The following is a 19356-nucleotide window of genomic DNA, read 5'->3' as shown; positions in this document are numbered from 1 at the left end:
TAAACCTATCCTGTCTCTGACATGTACTTTATCCCCCTGATTATGACAATGGTCACCCTTTCTTTTGGCCCTTGCATGCTCAGATGGCTCACTGAATTCCTCCAGGACAGAATCCATGCCTTCACTTCACAGCGAGTCACTGAATTCTTCATGGCCACTGAATGTCAGCCCTGGACATCCAACTTCCACAGAACTGTGCAGGACACCTAGAGAGATTTACTCCCCCCCCCCCATCACCAGAAGGAAGTATTCTGAGAGAGCTTTTCACCCTAATTGTGACCCATGCAGATCCTCCCTTAAATGCCCCACTCATCCCCATTTCTCCCCAATTGCTTTTATCCTTCCAGAGTCTAGACTGAGGGGTTAATAGCCTTCCCTGAAAACTAGAGGGAACTAAAGAGTTAATAACTAACCTTAAGATGAAAGGCCATAAAGAATGGAGATATCAGCCAGACGTGGTGGCACACACCTTTAAATTCCAGCACTCGGGAGGCAGAGGTACGAGGATCGCTATGAGTTCAAGGCCACCCTGAGAATACATTCTGAATTCCAGGTCAGCCTGAGCTAGAGTGAGACCCTGCCTTGGAAAACCAAAAAAGAAAAAAAAAAAAAAAAAAAAAGAATGGAGACATCCAGTCCTCCCTAGTCAACTCTGCTAAAGAGCCTATTCTGAGCAAAAAACTTTGATGCCTTATTTACGTCCCTTGGACCTGCACCTAATTCCGTATGTTTGATGTTTGCCTTAGACTGCTCCTTACAAGTTTAAACCGCAGCCTGTCTGGGTGCTTCAGCTTTCATCCTGCAGGAAGGCTGCTGCCCCTCGCTGTGCCTCTGTCTGTAGAGATCAAGTCCAGTGTTCTTTCTTTTCTCCTACACTTTCCTTACATCATGCTTCACTGAAAGGTAACAACTGAACAGTGATCTTAACAAAAGAAAAAGAAAGAAAGAAAGAAAGAAAGAAAGAAAGAAAGAAAGAAAGAAAGAAAGAAAGAAAGAAAGACTACATGGGTGCCCCATGGATCTTGAAGAGTGACATCTGAGGGAGCAGCCAAAGTGCAGGCCCTGAGGTGGGTGCCCAAGGGGCATGTTCTGCAACTATTGTGACTGGAACAGTAGAGTAAGGAAGTACTGGGGAGACAGTGGGTGCCAGCTCATGACATTGCAGACCTCTAAAAGAACTGTTTTGCTTTTTCTTTCATAAAATAAGAAGACACTGAAGAATCGTGACCTGATCTGAAACTGTAAAAGCTGCTGGGTGTTGGGGTAATACATTAAAATATGGGAGGAGAGATGGAAGTAGAGGGTGCAGTTCAGGAAGCCACAACCATAAACTAGTCAGGAAACCACAGTGACTTGAACCACCATTATGAAGTGATAGCAGTTGAGTAGTGAGAAGCGGTCAGATCCTGGGTAAACGTGGCACACAGGACTTCCTCGGGGACAAGCTGTGCAACACGAGTGAAAGGCAGTATCACGGCTTATGACCCATTCAAGCATCAGGAAGGATTGAATTGCCTTATCAGAGATTGAGAAACACACATCGGGCTTGGCATAAAAACATTGTAAGCGGGCTGGAGAGATGGCTTAGCGGTTAAGCGTTTGCCTGTGAAGCCTAAGGACCCCAGTTCAAGGCTCGGTTCCCCAGGTCCCACGTTAGCCAGATGCACAAGGGGGCGCACGCGTCTGGAGTTCGTTTGCAGAGGCTGGAAGCCCTGGCACGCCCATTCTCTCTCTCTCCCTCTATCTGTCTTTCTCTCTATGTCTGTTGTTCTCAAATAAATAAATAAAAAATGAACAAAAAAAATTAAAAAAAAACACTGTAAGCTCTCTGGTTGTTTCTTTTTCTTAATTATTACTATTATTTATTTGCAAGGATAAAGAGAGAGAGAGAGAGAGTGAATGGGAAAGGCAGGGCTAACTTCCACTGCAAGCAAACTCCATATGTAACGCATGCACAACTTTGTGCATCTGGTGTTATGTAGGTACTGGGTAATTGAACCCTGGGCCATAAGGCTTTGCAACCAAGAGCCTTTAACCACTGAGCCATCTCTCCAGCCCATAAGCTCTCTTTTGTACATGTGAAGGTTGAGGTATTTATTAACAAGTGTGTCACATATATGTACACATACTTCCAAAAATTATTCTATGCAAACATACATGAATATATTATTCCCTGTGACTTGTACTTTGATCTCATCAACATTTTTTCCTATCAGGACATACAGATTGCTTTATGAGATACGCAGATTTTGTATGGACTCATAAATATATTGTGATAGGAAGAATTCTATGATGGCCTTTAAAATATATGCCTTCTACCAGCTCCTCCCTAAGGTTTGTACACATCTTATATAAGCCCTTCCCTGTGTGGACAGGGCCTGTGACTATGGAAGATAGTCACTTCCCTGACAAAGGCTACGGGGATAATCACTTCTGAGATTGTATAGTTACTCTTGACATTATACCTCCACCAACTGGAATGAATTTCTCCTGTTGGCTTTGAAGAATGAGGTGACACATTGTGAGAAGTCTACCTGATAGGCCCTGAGGGCAATCTCTAGAAGACCAGAGATCCTTGAGCAGTAGCCAGTAAGTAAAAGGAGACTGAGACTATTCACAAGGAGCCAATTCTGACAATAACCCAAATAAGCTTTAAAAGACTAGGATCCAAATGAGATGCCACCAGGCCAACACCTTGACTTTAGCCTTGGGAGATCCTGAGCAGCAAACCCAGATGTATCATGATGTTACTTTCTCATTTCTGGGACAAAAGACCCAACCAGAAGCAGGTTAGGGAAGGAAAGAGTTTATTTTGGCTTGCAATTTTGGGTGGGGGGATGTTTCATCACGGTAGTAACAGACAGCTATCATCACATCTTCCTATCAGCAGGGGGTTAGTAGAGGAAAAAAACTGGCAAGTGGGGCTGGCTAATGAGTGAAAGTTGTCCTAGCAGGGAGTTTAGGGTAATTTTTATGCAAAAGTGAAAATTAATGTGCATAGTATCTCTATCCACCTCTTCAGAAAAAAAATGCATACCCCTTTCCCAAAGAGAATGACTGACAAAACCATGAAACCTATTACAGAAAAATCCATGCACATCAGTGTTTCATTTACCACATAGATATGATCAGTTATGTTATTTTATTTTCTGTTTTACAACAGTTTCAAGGATCACAAAGTCTTGAAATAATATATTATACACTAATTCTCATAAGGTAGAGAATTTAAAGTGCAGGAACTTATTTCTGGCTCTATGACTATATGAATACATAATCATTCTTTTATGGCTTCCCAAGAAGTTTGGCCTTAACATCATGTATGTTTTCAAACCCAGCAGGCAGCTCTGGTGAGAGTCAACTCCAGCAGGGATACAAAAGGCAAACAATTACTATGGCTCACCTGCTCCTCTGTTCTGTTCTCTACAAGGAAGAAACTCCATTAACTATTTAAGAGGATTACAAAGAGGACACCTACTGGGGGGGTCAACTAATATTAACTGCCCCACCAGCCCTCTCAGCAGGTGCTTGACAGCACCTGGGATGAGGTTATATCACATTAATGACATCCCTTTGTAGCTTCTATCAAAAGGAAGAACAACAGTTAAAAAACTAAGACTCAAAATTAAAACCATTATTTTGCTGCTTACCTTCTTAGGACGGAGTTTCTGAGGTCTTTCCCAAAGTTATCACAAGGGAGGAAATGACACAGAAATTCAAAATCTAGTTTGCTTCCATACTTAAACAGCATAGCCAAGCCAAAGCTTGCTACAGTAAATGATGTCTTGTTATCAGAAACTACCCCATGGCATCATGAATCCCCAAACTGGTCAGCTTCCCATGTTAATCCAATGTAGAGAAGAGACTGACCAAATAGACCTGAGTGGATGTATTGGAGTTGGCGGCAACAGCTGGAGCTCCGAAGAACTCTCAAGATGGTCTACTAGGCAAGTCATTCATAAGCTACTGCTGAATAATTTCATTCAGGACCTGGAAATGTCTCTCTACCCAGCCTGGCTGACAGTCACTCATCAGGAACACCTATTTGGCTTAGCACAAGCAAAAACTGTCAGAGATTTTGGAGTTGATTTCCCTAACTGGCATGGGGTCTGTTTGGAACACACAAGTGTAACTGGTTTCTCTCTATATTTTGTGAGAATTTGCGGCTTTCTAGGATCTATGCAAGTGTAACCAAGCACTGAAATTTGATCACACCCAATGTCCCCAGGTACCTGGTCCTTGGATGCCTGTCCACTCCTGTGAGGATCCTGGTCTACATCCAGCTGGCTGCTATAGGGGACTATTGACCATCTATGTATTGATTACAAAGCATCTACATAGGATTTTACATGCAAAAAAATTAAATAGTATGCCCACAGGCAGAAGGTAGGTAGTTCTTGTAGCTGTATGTTTCTGCACCTATGTGAAGAGACTGGTAATTCTATTGCCCAGGCAACCCCTCACCAGCTGATGTTCCCTCTACCCCTGCCAAAGACAACTCAAAGGCATTAGAAGACACATAGTGGATCTTTGCTTTGAGAAAAATGAGTGGTTTTACCTACTTCAGCTCTCTAAGTCTCCATTTCCCTGCCTATAAATGAAAGATGTGGGCTGGAGAGATGGCTTAGCGGTTAAGCACTTGCCTGTGAAGCCTAAGGACACTGGTTCGAGGCTCGATTCTCCAGGACCCACGTTAGCCAGATGCACAAGGGGGCGCACACGTCTGGAGTTCGTTTGCAGTGGCTGGAGGCCCTGGCACGCCCATTCTCTCTCTCTCTCTCTCTCTCTCTCTCTCTCTGTCTCTGCCCCTTTCCCTGTCTGTCGCTCTCAAATAAATAAATAAAAATATTTTAAAAATTAAAAAAAAATAAATGAAAGATGTTTGCACCATTTCTGTTATCAATGTATCTACAGTATAAAATCCATTTGGAGACATCCTATCCCAGGTCACATTTGTGGATGAATTGGGGCCTGTTATACCTTAGTAAAGAGAATTCAAGTTGCCAGAGTAGTCCACTGAGACAATGCGACTTAGAATAGATGCCAGTGCTCAGGATAATTGTGCTTCTAGCAAGCTTGAATCCATTATGTAGACTTAGGCTGAGAAAATATGTAGGAAATATTAACAATATACCAAAAGGCTATGCAACCTAGCAAATTCTTGATAACCTGCCTCAAACGATTTTGGGAAATCAGTGGAGAGAAAGCAAGCAACTTTCCCAGTGGAGACCAATCATTAAGCTCAGATTTTGAAAAACTGTCTCCTAATTTCCTACCACTGATACATAATTACAGATTTTTTTGGCTTACAATGGGGTTATATCCTAAAAAAAAATCATAACTTGAAAACATCCTAAGTAAAAGATGAATTTAACTTACCTATCTTACCAAACATCATAGCTGAGCTTAGGGCTGCTATAAATGTGCTCATAATATTTATATAAGTTGATTTAAAAAAATCTAACAAGACTTGTTTGATCATCAAGTACTGGAAAGCTCAGGCAAACACTGAAAACTGGACTGAAAGTAAAAACAGAATGGTTGCATGAATATGCTTCTGCAGCATTGTCAAGCTGAAAACTCACGAGTCAGGGACTATCTGCATTTAGCTATGAATACTCACAATAAACCTGGTTCTACATGCCAAACTCAAGCAAAAAGAATCCAAGTATCTTTAGGAAGGCAAGATAGTTGCAGAGTTGCCTTCCGACTCTAGGGAGATTCTAAGACCACTTCGGCAGTGGAGTGAAGGTCAAAGTCATCTCACTTCCTCATTTTTTTTTATCTTGAGGGAAATATTTAACACATTAAATGAGCAAACATTATTAGAAACTTTTTTTTTTAATTTTATTTATTTATTTATTTATTTATTTGAGAGCGACAGACACAGAGAGAAAGACAGAGGGAGAGAGAGAGAGAATGGGCGCGCCAGGGCTTCCAGCCTCTGCAAACGAACTCCAGACGCGTGCGCCCCCTTGTGCATCTGGCTAACGTGGGACCTGGGGAACCGAGCCTCGAACTGGGGTCCTTAGGCTTCACAGGCAAGCGCTTAACCGCTAAGCCATCTCTCCAGCCCGATGAGCAAACATTATTTAAAGTGGTTGTGTTTATCTGAATCTACATATGGTGACATATTAGGCTTTGTGCAGAGAAGGTCTGTGCCTCCTGGTCCCATGAAATAACTTGCTGCTCAGTCTGTAGTCTGTCACTGCAGCACAAAATACTGGAGGGAGGACTCCTAAGCAGATGAATGAGTGTGCTTGTCTTGGTGTGATGCGTAATGCACACCCTCCCATACACACAAAATGCTAAACAGACCTCCCTCTCTCTCTCTCTCTCTTTCTCTCTCTCTCATCTTCATCTAGGCAACTTTGCATTGCAGTATCACACAAAGAGAACATATAAAACCCATAACATAAGCCGGGCACGGTGGGGCATGCCTTTAGTCCCAGCACTCGGGAGGCAGAGGTACGAGGATAGCCATGCGTTCGAGGCCACCCTGAGACTACATACTGAATTCCAGGTCAGCCTGGGCTAGAGTGAGACCCTACCTCAAAAACAAAACAACAACAACAACAAAAAAGCCATGGCATGATGCACCTTCAGATTTGCATTTAAAAGCCGCTATAAGCTCTGTAGAAGATTGAAAACATTTAGGTGGTTCATGCTTTACATCATAAAGAAGCAAGTGATTTCATGAAACAGTCACTGCTTAATCTACCACCATTTAAGTACCTTCAAACATCATTGCTTTTAACTACTAGATAGTAGCATGAAAATTTTATACCTAATCCCACAGGAATAACTGTTGCCTTTGCTGGAGAGACCACTCTGTTCTTTTCATAGAACGGCAGGGCAGGCTGCCTTACTGGAAAGGCTGTAAGTGTGGAGGGAAATGGAATATGGCTGTATCACTAATTAGGTGTTCCTAGAGATAAAAGTCATTAGATTGTATTAGCAAGAACTATTCTTGAGATATTAGCTATGCTTACTAAATATGCTACTTTTCACATGGAAAACAATAATTGAGCAAGAGTTTTTCATTTCATATAAAGGTAAGGATTTGACCCAGCATATCATTTCACTGGGAACAGACTAGAAAAATTCCTGTGCTTGGACACTTAAAAGATACAAGAATGCCTTTGGAGGCTGGAGAAATGGCTTGGTGCTTGCCTGCAAAACCAAAGGACCCGATTCGATTCCCCAGGACCCACATAAAGCCAGATGCAGAAGGTAGTGGATTTATCTGGAGTTCATTTGCAGTGGCTGGAGGCCCTGGTGCACCCATTCTCTGTCTCTTCTCTGTCTGCCTCTCTCTCTCCCTTTCTCTCTCTCTCATAAATAAATAAATAAAATAAAGAATGTCCTTGGCACTTACATATGTGACAGTGAGACACTGAATTCCAGTGTCGATCAACAACCTAAAGCATGAACAAACTGAAGCTTATTCAGGCAGTGGAATGCTTGGCTGCAATAAAATGGGCCACACGTTTACACAGTTCACACAGAAGAAAAGCCACATACAAAGATGCACATTATTAATTAGTGTTAAGTTCAAAGAAGTGCAAAACACAAGAGCATATTTTGCAGACATTCAAACATGTGCAACGAAACTCTATGGGAAAGCAAAGGAATGCTAAGCTCAAATTCTGGATATTGTTTACTTGGGGCCGGGAACTCAGGAGATAGGATGGAGGGGTCAATAACGAGGTTCAAAGTAATGATTCTTTTGTTCTTAAACTGGGTGTTGGTTACACAAGTGTACACTGCATCATATTCTCTTATACCTGTGCATATATTTTATGAACCTATGAATAAAGACACAAGTTGATGAATTACTCACATCCCTAGACTTTCACCTACATGTTCTAAAGCTAAGAACATAATGAAAGCAAGTCACGCCCAATTTAGTGCTACAACCAGGGGTGGGAAACGAGTATCATTTCCACATATCTAACTAGATATATGGACTTTGTAACCATCAATAGGCAATCACTGTTTGTTTTCTCTGCATAATGAAGCCCTTGAGGTTGTTCAGTTATTGGTGGTAATTATAGAATATGGGAAGCATTTTTTATAATACCTGTGTGCACAGAAATCTTTTCATAAATACACCCTCTCTATGATCAAGGGAAAAAAGTCACATAGCAAATGGGAGGACTTTATAAATCAGTCCTAGCCCAATCACAGTGCTACAGTCCATAAACACTGACATCTTTATAACATCTTCCCTCTTGCAGCCACAGAACCCAAGTGATGGTGGTGGTCTACTTCTAAGCGAACTGAAGATGTTTGGGACTATGCACTTTTTCAAAGGAGGTCACTCAAAGTTCAGACTCAATGTCTCAGGACGACAGGGAGCTGGAGGGTGGTCAGCATGAGGACAGCTAAGAGCACTCAGCACGGAGTGGGAGTTCAAGAAAGAGTTTCCAATGTAAGAACGTGCACGTTTTTTGCTCTAGGAGGAAGAGAAAACCCATGAGAAGTAGAGGCTGCAGGAGAATTCCAGGAAGCTACAGAGAAGTGATGGGTTCTGGGAATCTAACATTTACTCATAGATATCTGCAAAGATGATCTGACTGAAGTTATGAATTAGATTTAGGTTCCTGTCTCCCTGACATCACTGAGTCCTCACAACGGACACCAGGGGCAGCCCGAAGCAGGAGAGCCAGTACGGGATGTGGAGTCTGAGAGACAGTATTGACTGCAGCCTTGTCTGGCATCTAAGCTTTCAATTTCTCTGAAGTACAGATGATGATGACCCCTACTTCTTGGCATTGTACAATTGAATGTTCTTTTGTTACTGCTAAATATACCCTATAGCCGGTATGATCATTCTAAAATACAGTTTCTGCTGGACTTGGGGTTACATGCCTTATAACCTGAGCACTTGGGAAGTGGAAGCAGGAGAATTGCTACATAATAAGATCCTGCCCTCAAAATTTCAGTAAATAAATAAACGAAAACAAGAAAAAACACACAACTCCTGCTGGGTAGGCAACAATATGGTGACCTGAGAGAAATGAGATGTGACTACCAGGTTGTCTAAGGAGAACAAACCAGCCCAGGCCATAAATAGAGCAGTTGAAAAAACTACAACTCCTGAATCTTGTCCATTTAAAACTCAAATGCTGGTTCCACTGTCCAAGTAAACATCCCAAGTCATTAATTACAACAGCCCAAAGGCTTTTGGTGACATAGTCCCTGTTTCCCTCTTCAGGATCATCTATCATGGCCCTTCCACCACATTAATCCCAGTTCCCCCAGCCTCCCATGCTGGCTCAGCTCTGCCTGCAGCACCAGCCTTTCCGCCCTTCACCCAAATCTCCAGCTACTCTTTCAGAGCTCATCCTGGCTTTCTATCTATCGTCTATATATCTATATATCTATCATCTGTTTATCTACCTATCCTTCCACCTATCCATCTACCTGATACATCTAAATATTTAGCTATATCTCCACAGAAACACCCTAGAATCTCCTATGAAACTTCCCTACATGATATTCTGTGCTACCTCAAAATGTAAGCTTTAATCCTGCATGTTAATATTGTCTACCTATTAGTACAATATGCCTTATAATAAACATTAAACAATAACACCAAACAATTTATTGTTCTTAGAAGCAAGTTTTAAAAGTACGGTAGTAATCCTAGCAGCTGTTGGCAACTACCTATGTTAGGCATAGATTCTTATTAAATATTTTGTTTTGTACTTTAATACAAAGTATGTCCAATCATGACTAAGAACAATCATCTTGCCACAAATAAGATAGACAGGAAAGTTCTTCCAGTAAAAAGCTGGGCTGGAGAGATGGATTAGTGGTTAAGGCACTTGCCTGCAAAGCCTAAGGACCCATGTTTGACTCTGCAGGTCCCACATAAGCCAGACACACAAGTTACTGCAAGCACACAAGATCACATATTCACTCAAGGTGGTGCTCATGTTTGGAGTTCGAGTACAGTGACTGGAGACCTTGGTGCACCAGTTCTCTCTCACACATTAAAAAGGGGGGGGGGTGGCTGGAGAGATGGCTTAGTGGTTAAGCGCTTGCCTGTGAAGCCTGAGGACCCCGGTTCAAGGCTCAATTCCCCAGAACCCATGTTAGCCAGATGTACAAGGAGGCACATGCATCTGGAGTTCGTTTGCAGTGGCTGAAAGCCCTGGCGCGCCCATTCTCTCCCTCTCTCTCTATCTGCCTCTTTCTCTCTCTGTCTGTCTCTCTCAAATAAATAAATAAAAATAGACAAAAAAAAATTTAAAACAAAAAAGGCAGGCAACACTGAGAACCAGATCACAGATCACAAAAGAACGCATAAGTGCCAGGAAACTTGGTTGCTGTGGACCTATATAACATCCCCTTTTTTCTCCAACCAGCAAACCACCAGCATTGTGACAAGGGAACTTCAACCACAGAACACTTACCTCAGCATCAAAGCGCGGGTCCTGGTAGGCATCACTGATGTTCACAGGAAGACCTGTTGAGGCGACCAGCTCTGCTATGCTGTTGTTTATCAGCCAGTCAGAGTATGACGATTTCTCCATGCTTTCTTTGAAACTGTCAGAGCACCAAGGGCAGGCAACAGGAAGAAGAGAGGTGTAAGTGGGTTTGAAAATAAACTCTACACAACTACATTAATGGCAAGATGACCCATCCTTATTAAGGAGGAGTAAGTGATGAAGATAACTATAAGACTCCCCCATAAGAATGCAAATTAACAGAAACCATGGATAGAAACATGTAAGCCAGAGAGTAAATCTAGGCTGTGCTTAAGCCCCAAAACAGACAGATATAAAGCAGATAATCAGGTAATGACCAAAATTGATAATAAAATAACAGAACTGTGATTAATAAAGTTCCACTAAACTCCGAGCCTGTCCCTTTTAACTAAAGTACATTTTTTTGATGCTAAGAAGGAGGAAAAAAATCAGAAATAAAAATTACGTGGTTGTGTGTGTGTGTGTGTGTGTGTGTGTGTGTGTGTGTATGTGTGTGTGTGGTGTTGAAGATAGAGCCCAGGACCTCATGTATGCTAAGCTAGTGTTCTATCATGGAGTATATGCTCAGCAAGAACATATGAAATTTTAGATGCACCTAAAGAGCACCTCTTGACTGTATAATCTTAGGAACAATTTCAGTATATGAGTTACTATTTTTGTAATCTCTGAGTATATTTCTAAAGAAAATCACATTTCCTACTTGGAAATGTGAAAGTTTAATGTTATGAACCACTAATATTAGTAATTTTAACTTTATCTTCAAACTGAATAGAGAATTTTGTGCCTAATTATTTGTGGATTTTTCTCTTCATCACTTTTGTGGCAGACATCAAATTTACAGTGTGAGAACTAGTAAGACTGCCCCCAGCTTCCTCCCTTTCAGTCTTTTCTCCATGGCATATTGAGCACTTCCAGAAGCTGGAGAGATGCAAAACCGAGTACTGTTCAAAACAACATAATTTAAGACAATTTCCATCCCCAGAACCCAGCACTTGTAGTCTCAGCCCTGGGGAGGCAGAGACAAGTGGATCCCCGGGTTCACTGACCAGCCAGTCTAGCCTAACTGGCCAGCTACAAGCCAATGAGAGACCCTGTTTCAGAAAAGGTAGACAGCATTTCTGAGAAACAACACTTGAGACCTTCATGTGGTGTGTGTGTGTGTGTGAGCACACACACAACTGCACACACATATAACTTTGTAAAATTATTTATTTGTTTATTTGAGATAGATGGAGAGAGACAGGAAGAGGCAGACAGAGAGAATGGGCACTCCAGGGCCTCCAGCCACTGCACATGAACTCCAGATGCATGTGCCACCTTGTGCATCTGGCTTGTGTGGGTCCTGGGAAACTGAACCTGGGTCCTTTGGTTTTGTAGGCAAGCACCTTAACTGTTGAGCCAACACTCCAGCCCCATATATAATTTTTTAAAAAAATAAAAGAAAGGACTGGAGAGATAGTTTAGCAATTTAGGTGCTTGCCTGAAAAGGCAAAGAACCCAGGTTTGGTTCCCCAGTACCCACATAAAGCCAGATGCACAAGGTGGCGTATGTGTCTGGAGTTCATGTGCAGTAGTTAGAGGGCCTGGTGTCCCCGTTCATCCTCTCTATCTCTATCTGGCTCTCTCAGAAAGAAAGAAGGAGGGAGGGACAGAGGGAAGGAAGGAAGAAAGGAAGGGAAGGAAGGACGGAAATTTCCAGGGAGGATGTTTAACATGTGGCTTGATGGGATGAAAGACGGTAACTATAATTATGTGAATAAAGGAAAGTACAGTAGGGAGATGGTTTACAGACTACACTGTGGTGGAAGTGGGTGCATGCGATGTGAAGAGCACATGATAGCACTAATAAGATCACTATCGATTCTTTTAGTCTAAGCTACATTACATGGCAACAATATTGAGCACTGTGCACTGTTGTTATTATTACACCACATATGCCTGTTGGGACTTTATGCCACACGGAGCATGGTGGGAACTGGCATGGAGGACGCAAGGCGCATGAGTGAGTGACAACCACAGACTTTACCACTATTACCACATCTCATCTGTAGATACAGATGCTCTGTGTCTGGTAAATTCACTAAATGTTTGTGATGCGATTCATACTTTGCTACAAATAAAACATCAAAAGTACATAAAGGTCTTTACAGATCGCTAGCTGTACAATGAAAGTCTTAATGAAAAGCTCAGCCTTCCAGCTCTTAGGAGGAACATCCATCACAAGTACAAAGACTGAGAACTTCAAAGAGAAGATGTTTGTTTTCTAAAACATAACAAAATTCATGCTCTGTTTTCTCCGTGCTACTTTGTGACTATGAAAAACGAAAATATATATTATGCTTCAATGGAAATAAAATATAAGAAGAAACATAATAATAGACCTATGAGGATCTCTGTTAATGAAGTCATTTTTTAGTTTATACATAAACAATGTGCATTGAATTGTGAATGTTTTTCAGGGATTTATTGACGTGTTATTTCATTCTGTGTTGTTTGTACATTGTGTTTCACAGCATATTTTTTGTGCATATATATATATATATGTACATGTTCATGCCTGTGTGGGTGCACATATGTGTGTGCATGGAGGCCAAAGGACAACCTTGAATTGCATTCCTCTCAGGCACTATGCCCTGTTCTGTTTGAATACAGTATTTTTCATTGGCCTGGAAATTGGCAAGGGCAAATAGAATGATCAGAATGATCAGGATCCTGTTATGCCCACCTCCCCTGCACTGGGATTACAAGGGCATGTCATCATTTCTGGCTTTTTTTTCCAATACCCCCTGTGGGTTCTGAGAAATTAACTCAGATCCTCCTGCTTTAAAAGCAAGCACTTTGCCAACTGACCCATCTCCCCAGAACCATAGTATAATTTAAAAATGTTCTATGGTCAAGAAATTTGAAAGTGCTGACCTACTATGCACGGGGAAAAACAGGAAAAAGAGCTGTCGTGGGACTGTGGAAGAATGTGGGTGGAAAGCTTACACAGTTTTGCCAACAAGTGTCTTTCAGTTCCAGATTGAGAGAGGGACCCCAACTCAAGGAAAAAATACATGGATGAGTGTTAAGAGAAAGACTGAACATTCTCCCCTGGCCTCCACACGCATGCACATATGGTGTGTGCATCTACACACACACACACAAATGGAAAGGAAGCCAGGGAGCTCAAAAGAGGCTGATGATGGGGAGACCCGGGCACACTGTGGACATGGTGTATAAGGTATTACTGGCATCCAGTGGAGAGACACCTCAGCAGATGCCACAGCTCATGGGGGACAAACAGTGGTGGCTCACATTTGCTCCTGAGCATGTGGCACTATTCGTAGCAAGGATTTGTTTTGAGAAGTGGAGAGATGGAAAGGATAGCATATTCTGGAAGCCCAAAATATGTTTCTCATTATAGAAAACTCAGGACCAGAACCCTAGTTGATTTTCAGGACTGAAAGCTGATGATATAGAGGTAAGATTATTTTCAGGGATAGAATATTCAACTGATGAAATTTCTCAGGGACAGCTTATGTAGGTGTGGTAGTTTGAATAGATGACCTCCAATATATTCAGTGTTTTATTAGTTTGAAGTTTGTATCTGCAGCCACTTGGATTGAGGAGGTGTCACTGGGAAGATCTTAAGGTGTGGTGGTGGGTTTGAAATTCCAATGTAAATATATGCAAAGTGTGCCTAGCTAGAGTTCCTGAAGTGTGCTGTTGTGTGGCTTTTGGCTTTTGGTATTTCTCTCCCTCTCTCTCTCTCTCTCTCTCTCTCTCTCTCTCTCTCTCTCTCTCTCTCTCACACACACACACACACACACACACACACACATCCTTTAAGAGGGGGCCAACTTCTTCTACCATTATGGAACTTCCCCTGAATCTGTAAACTTCAATAAATATCCCTTCCTCCATAACTGTGCCTGGTCTGGAAGTTCATCTCAGCAAACCTGAAGCTGTCTGCTACCGAAGGGAAATCAGTATCTAGGGGAAGAGAAGAAAGAAGGAGAAAAAACAAAATTCTCTTGAGTTGGAGAAATGGTTTAGTGGTTAAGGTGCTTGCTTGTGAAGTCTAAGGACCCAGGTTTGATTCCCAATTACCTATGTAAGCCAGATGTACAAGGTGACACATGTGTCTGGAGTTTGTTTGCAGTGGCAAGAGGCCCTGGTATGCCCATTCTCTCTCTCTCTCTCTCTCTCTCAACTAACTAACTAACTGACTGACTAACTAACTAACTAACTGACTGACTGACTAACTAACTAACTAACTATATGTGTGTGTGTGTGTGTGTGTGTTTTTTAATTTCTCATCATGCACTCTGGGACAGGACCAGACCCGATAAATGTTTTGCTCAACTAATTTGCTGTCCTTACATGATCCTGTAAGATGGAGATGATTCTCTACATATTATAGTTCAGAAAAACCAAGTCTCAGAAATGCTTTATAACTTCCCAATAGGAAATGGACTTTCTACCTAAATCTGGCTCCTAAATCCCAGATGATTCTATTAACCCCATTTTCTTCTAGGAATGGACAGGAGAAGAGCAAGAATCTTGGGTTATCATCTAAAAATTCAAAGGACCTGGGCATGGTGGCGCACGCCTTTAATCCTAGCACTCAGGAGGCAGAGGTAGGAGGATTTGTGTGAGTTCAAGGCCACTCTGATAATCCAGAGTGAATTCCAGGTCAGTCTGGGCTGGAGTGAGACCCTACCTTGAAAAACCAAAAATAAAAATAAAAGGGAGGGACAGTCAACACCAAAGAAAGTTCATAAGATGCTGACAGTGATAAGCACTTCAGTCTGAGCTGCAGAAAGGGGGAGCAAAAACATCACATTTGATCATTAAAAACCCTCGTTTCTAGCCGGGCGTGGTGGCGCATGCCTTTAATCCCAGCACTCGGGAGGCAGAGGTAGGAGGATCGCCATGAGTTCGAGGCCACCCTGAGACTCCATGGTGAATTCCAGGTCAGCCTGGGCCAGAGTGAGACCCTACCTCGAAAAAAAAAAAAAAAACAAAAAAAAAAACCTGGTTTCCTACTTATAGAATTCCCAACAAAGGAATAATGACAAAATGCTCATTGAGCAGGGGCTCCTGAAAGACTCATTGTAAGTGTAAAAATACCCTCGAATCTGGCTTAGTTCAGGCTGCACTGAAATCATTCTAATCTCGTTGAACAGTTGTAGGAGTATTCACCCTGTATAAACACTGCTGAGACAATAGAAAGCTATGATCTTTGTCCTTAGGGAGCTTGTTACCCAGCGGCAACTAAACAACATATAAATTAAAATGCCTAGTGCAATTCTGAAATAAGAAGCCTGTCATGTGGGCATGTTGCCAAGCCACCCAGTCAACAAAACCACGAAGGTAGACATGGCTTCCAGTGTTAGAGTCTAGCGAAGACTTCAGAGGAGGTGAGAGCTGACCTGCCCCATGGCTGAAACAGTTCTAACAGATTTTCTAAAAACCACCGTCTATCTCTTCAGCTGATGCCCCACGGGTATAAGCACTAAGGTTTAGAGCAGCAGGATACTCTGAAAAATAAGAAAGTTGATTTTCTTTTTACTTTTTATATTACATCACTGCTATGTTCTTGGTTTCTGGAACAAAATGTTATGAACTGGGTAGCTTAAAAACAGTAAACATTTCCTTCTTGTTGTTCTGAAATGGGAAAACCAAGTTCAAGGCACTGGAAGCTTCACCATCTGGTTCCTTCTTCATAAGGTGGGAGGAGTGAGGCTCTCCAGGGCCTTTTCTATAAAGACAGTAATCCCATTCATAAGGACTAACTCATCATCTAAAGGCTCTGCTTCCAAATATCCTCAAAATCGGGATTCAGCTTAAGATGTGACTTGGGGACACACTCAGCCCATAGCCATCATATTAAGACTTTGGCATCAGTTTAATTGTTCAATCCCAACATTCTACCATGATGCAGATTCATGACACTGAGTTTTCAAAACATTGCTTTTTCCCCCCCTGCTTTTGTTTTGAATTTTTATTAACTTTACAGAGAGAGAAGGAGAAGGGAGGAAGAGGGAAGGGGAGGGAGAGGGAAAGAGAGAGAATGAGAGAAGACAACTGTCACATCAGGGCCTCTTACTACTGCAAACAAACTCCAGATGTATGTGCCACTTTATACATCTGGCTTTACGTGGGTAGTGGGGAACTGAACCCAGGTCCTTAGGCTTTGCAAGCAAGTGGCTTATCCACTGATCCATCTCCACAGTCCCAATTTTATGTTTTTAAGATGGGAGCTTTGTGTTAAAATTCAACCCTCTAGCTCTGAAGTCAGATATATCTCATTCGAACGCCTTTTCCGCTCGTCTCCTGAAATGATCTCAGGCAAGGCTCTTAGGCTTCATCTGAGACTGAGTTTCAGAGAGCTACTTGGGTAGCTGTTGTACATACTAAAGTAATTTATGCCAAGGTTTTGCATTGTAAACACTTTTAAGAAGCACTAGAATGTTGACTGCAAATCCACACATAACAGTAGTTCTCTGTACGTTCCACAATGTGCCATGAGTTTAGTCATAAAGAAAAGGGACTTGCCGGGTATGGTGGCGCACCCCTTTAATGCCAGCACTTGGGAGACAGAGGTAGGAGGATCACTGTGAGCTCAAGGTCAGTCTTGAGACCACAGAGTGAATTTCAGGTCAGCTGGGAGAGAGCAGGACTCTATCTTGTAGAACAGAAAAAAATAAAAAAAAAGGCAAAAAAGGTAGGAGGGACTCAATTAGTTCTGATATTTGAGAGCTATCTCAGGCTTAAAGGGTCAGTTCTTTCATAAAGGGTGTAAGTCAACTATCTTTGATTCATGAGGTCTCTTTTATTCGTTGTGATTTTCTTCTTTTCAGCTGATTGCTGTTGGAACAGGACAAGGTTAAAATCATGAGCAGCTCTGCTTTGTATAGGGTCCTCTGTAAAGAGAACGAGAGTAGGTGAAATGTAGCCCAGCTGTGCACATTTACTCGGAGTTTCTCATCTGTTTTCTAGCTCTTGTGGAAATCCTTCTATGGGCTACCAATGACTTCTTTCAATCTCTTCTTCAGTGGGCATGAAATCTTAAATCGAGCACCTTCAGAGACAGGAAACCCACGACCTCAAAATATACCATGCACATTATGGCAACTCAATCGATATCCCGATAACAATTCCCTCTTAGAGCAGAAGAGTACTGATCTCACTGTCTGACAGCCTTTGGAATGTGTAGCAATAATTAGCATGTCTCCCATGGGCTTCCCCGAAAGATCATTCTTCTCAGACTTATGGCCAGCTCCTTGAGTGAACACACTTTCCTGTTCACAGCAGCGTTAGGCACAGTTCTGCTAGTGAACTTTTCCGTGCGAAGGCCAGTCTGGAACAGCGGTCTTCTCCAAGGACTCTGAGCATTCTCCATTCTTCTTCCACTGAGGAAGGTTGGAATTGACAGCTTCCAGCTGGTCTTTAGGATTTGGGGAGCTCATATTAACATCCAAAGTTGAATTAACCAACCTTTTCTTGTGAGTCTAAAAATTTTGACCAGACATATCAAAGGTCAACATTAAGGTTTTGTGTTTGAGCCTAACCAAAATAGCAATAGTCACCAGAGTTTGGAAACACATCTGTAACTTAATTATCCCCAGACCATCACAGCTTGAGGGTGCAAATGAGTTGGTATCAACTAAATGGTTCCCAACTGTCATGAATATAACTTTAAGAACACAGATACTTGGATCCTCCCTGTACCCCATAAGTCTCTGGAGCGACACTTTTCATCCAAGGCTTCCAAGCTCATTGCTTGGAATCTACCGGAAGAAGGCTGACCACTAGCTCTTGGGATGCCAAAGTTCTAATACTAGGGAAGGCCCTGTGTACTGTGTCTTTGGATCCTAAGGCCATACTGCTTTGGTTCACACGGTCACACATCTCCTAATTAAATAGTTCCTTTAGATTCTACCCACAGAGTATAAAGTTTGGCTGACATCCACAAACAGATATTTTTGAAACATCCAACTATTTCCAATTTTGTTTATTTATGAGGCTGGTATGCTACCTACTGCACTATTTGTTTACAAAAACAAACTTATTTCTCTATGTTACATGACTTGTTATGCTCCTTATTTACATACTTCTTACATTATGTTATTTTGACCCTTATATTTACAATATGTTTTGTTAAAAAAAATCCTGACTGAAAAAACAGCAGTGGCTGGAGATATGGCTCAGTGGTTGAAGGCACTTGCCTGCAAAGCCTAAAGGCCTGGGTTTGATTCCCCAGTACCCACATAGAGCCAGATGCACAAAGTGATGCATGTTTAACTCTAGAAAATTGGCATCCCTAAGTTCAGAATTCATTCTAAAGTGTCAAGCCAACTGTAGCTCTCATTTTATAAAGATCATGGTCACAGGAAGATGTGTGTATTTACATGAGTTTCATGGAAAGGGCTACAGTTCAGAGTCTCCTTCCTCGGCGGGATCTGATTTCCAAATGTGAGACTCAAACTGACTCCAAAGAGATCTTCACAGCTCAAATATGTTGACTACCAAGGGTAAGGATAAAATAGAATTGCCCTATAACAAAAAACACAGACTCTTGCAATGCTTGCCACTGAAGTGAGTGCCTACGAGGCAGACAGAAACCTCAGGGTTGACAAGTTCCAGAGCAGTTTAAGAGAGAAATCAATACAAGCAAAACAAAACAAGACCAAATGAAATACCCCAGGACAAGTGACCTCAACATTTTCAGTTGCCTGAAAATTCTAGCTTAGCTGAAGTCTCAAACACAGAAATCTGTGAAAATAAATTTGAGGCTATCTTCAGAATTATTTCTCAAGGAAGAATCTCTGTATTAGAAAACAAATTATTCAAATAAAATGAGCATTGAACT

General features: G+C 41.9%; 1 protein-coding gene across 1 annotated transcript in view; it reads right to left on the bottom strand.

Moving 5' to 3' along the window:
* Pde11a (phosphodiesterase 11A) overlaps positions 1-19356 on the bottom strand; it is a 419014-nt gene that overhangs the window by 213518 nt on the left and 186140 nt on the right. The window contains exon 6 of the mRNA XM_045146663.1: positions 10422-10554. Coding sequence (XP_045002598.1) covers positions 10422-10554 — 133 coding nt within the window. The remainder of the gene's footprint in view (positions 1-10421; positions 10555-19356) is intronic.

This window comes from Jaculus jaculus, chromosome 4 (assembly GCF_020740685.1).
Source record: "Jaculus jaculus isolate mJacJac1 chromosome 4, mJacJac1.mat.Y.cur, whole genome shotgun sequence".
NCBI lineage: Eukaryota > Metazoa > Chordata > Mammalia > Rodentia > Dipodidae > Jaculus > Jaculus jaculus.
Note: the sequence above shows the minus strand (reverse complement) of the source record. Positions and strands in the feature narration are given on the sequence as shown.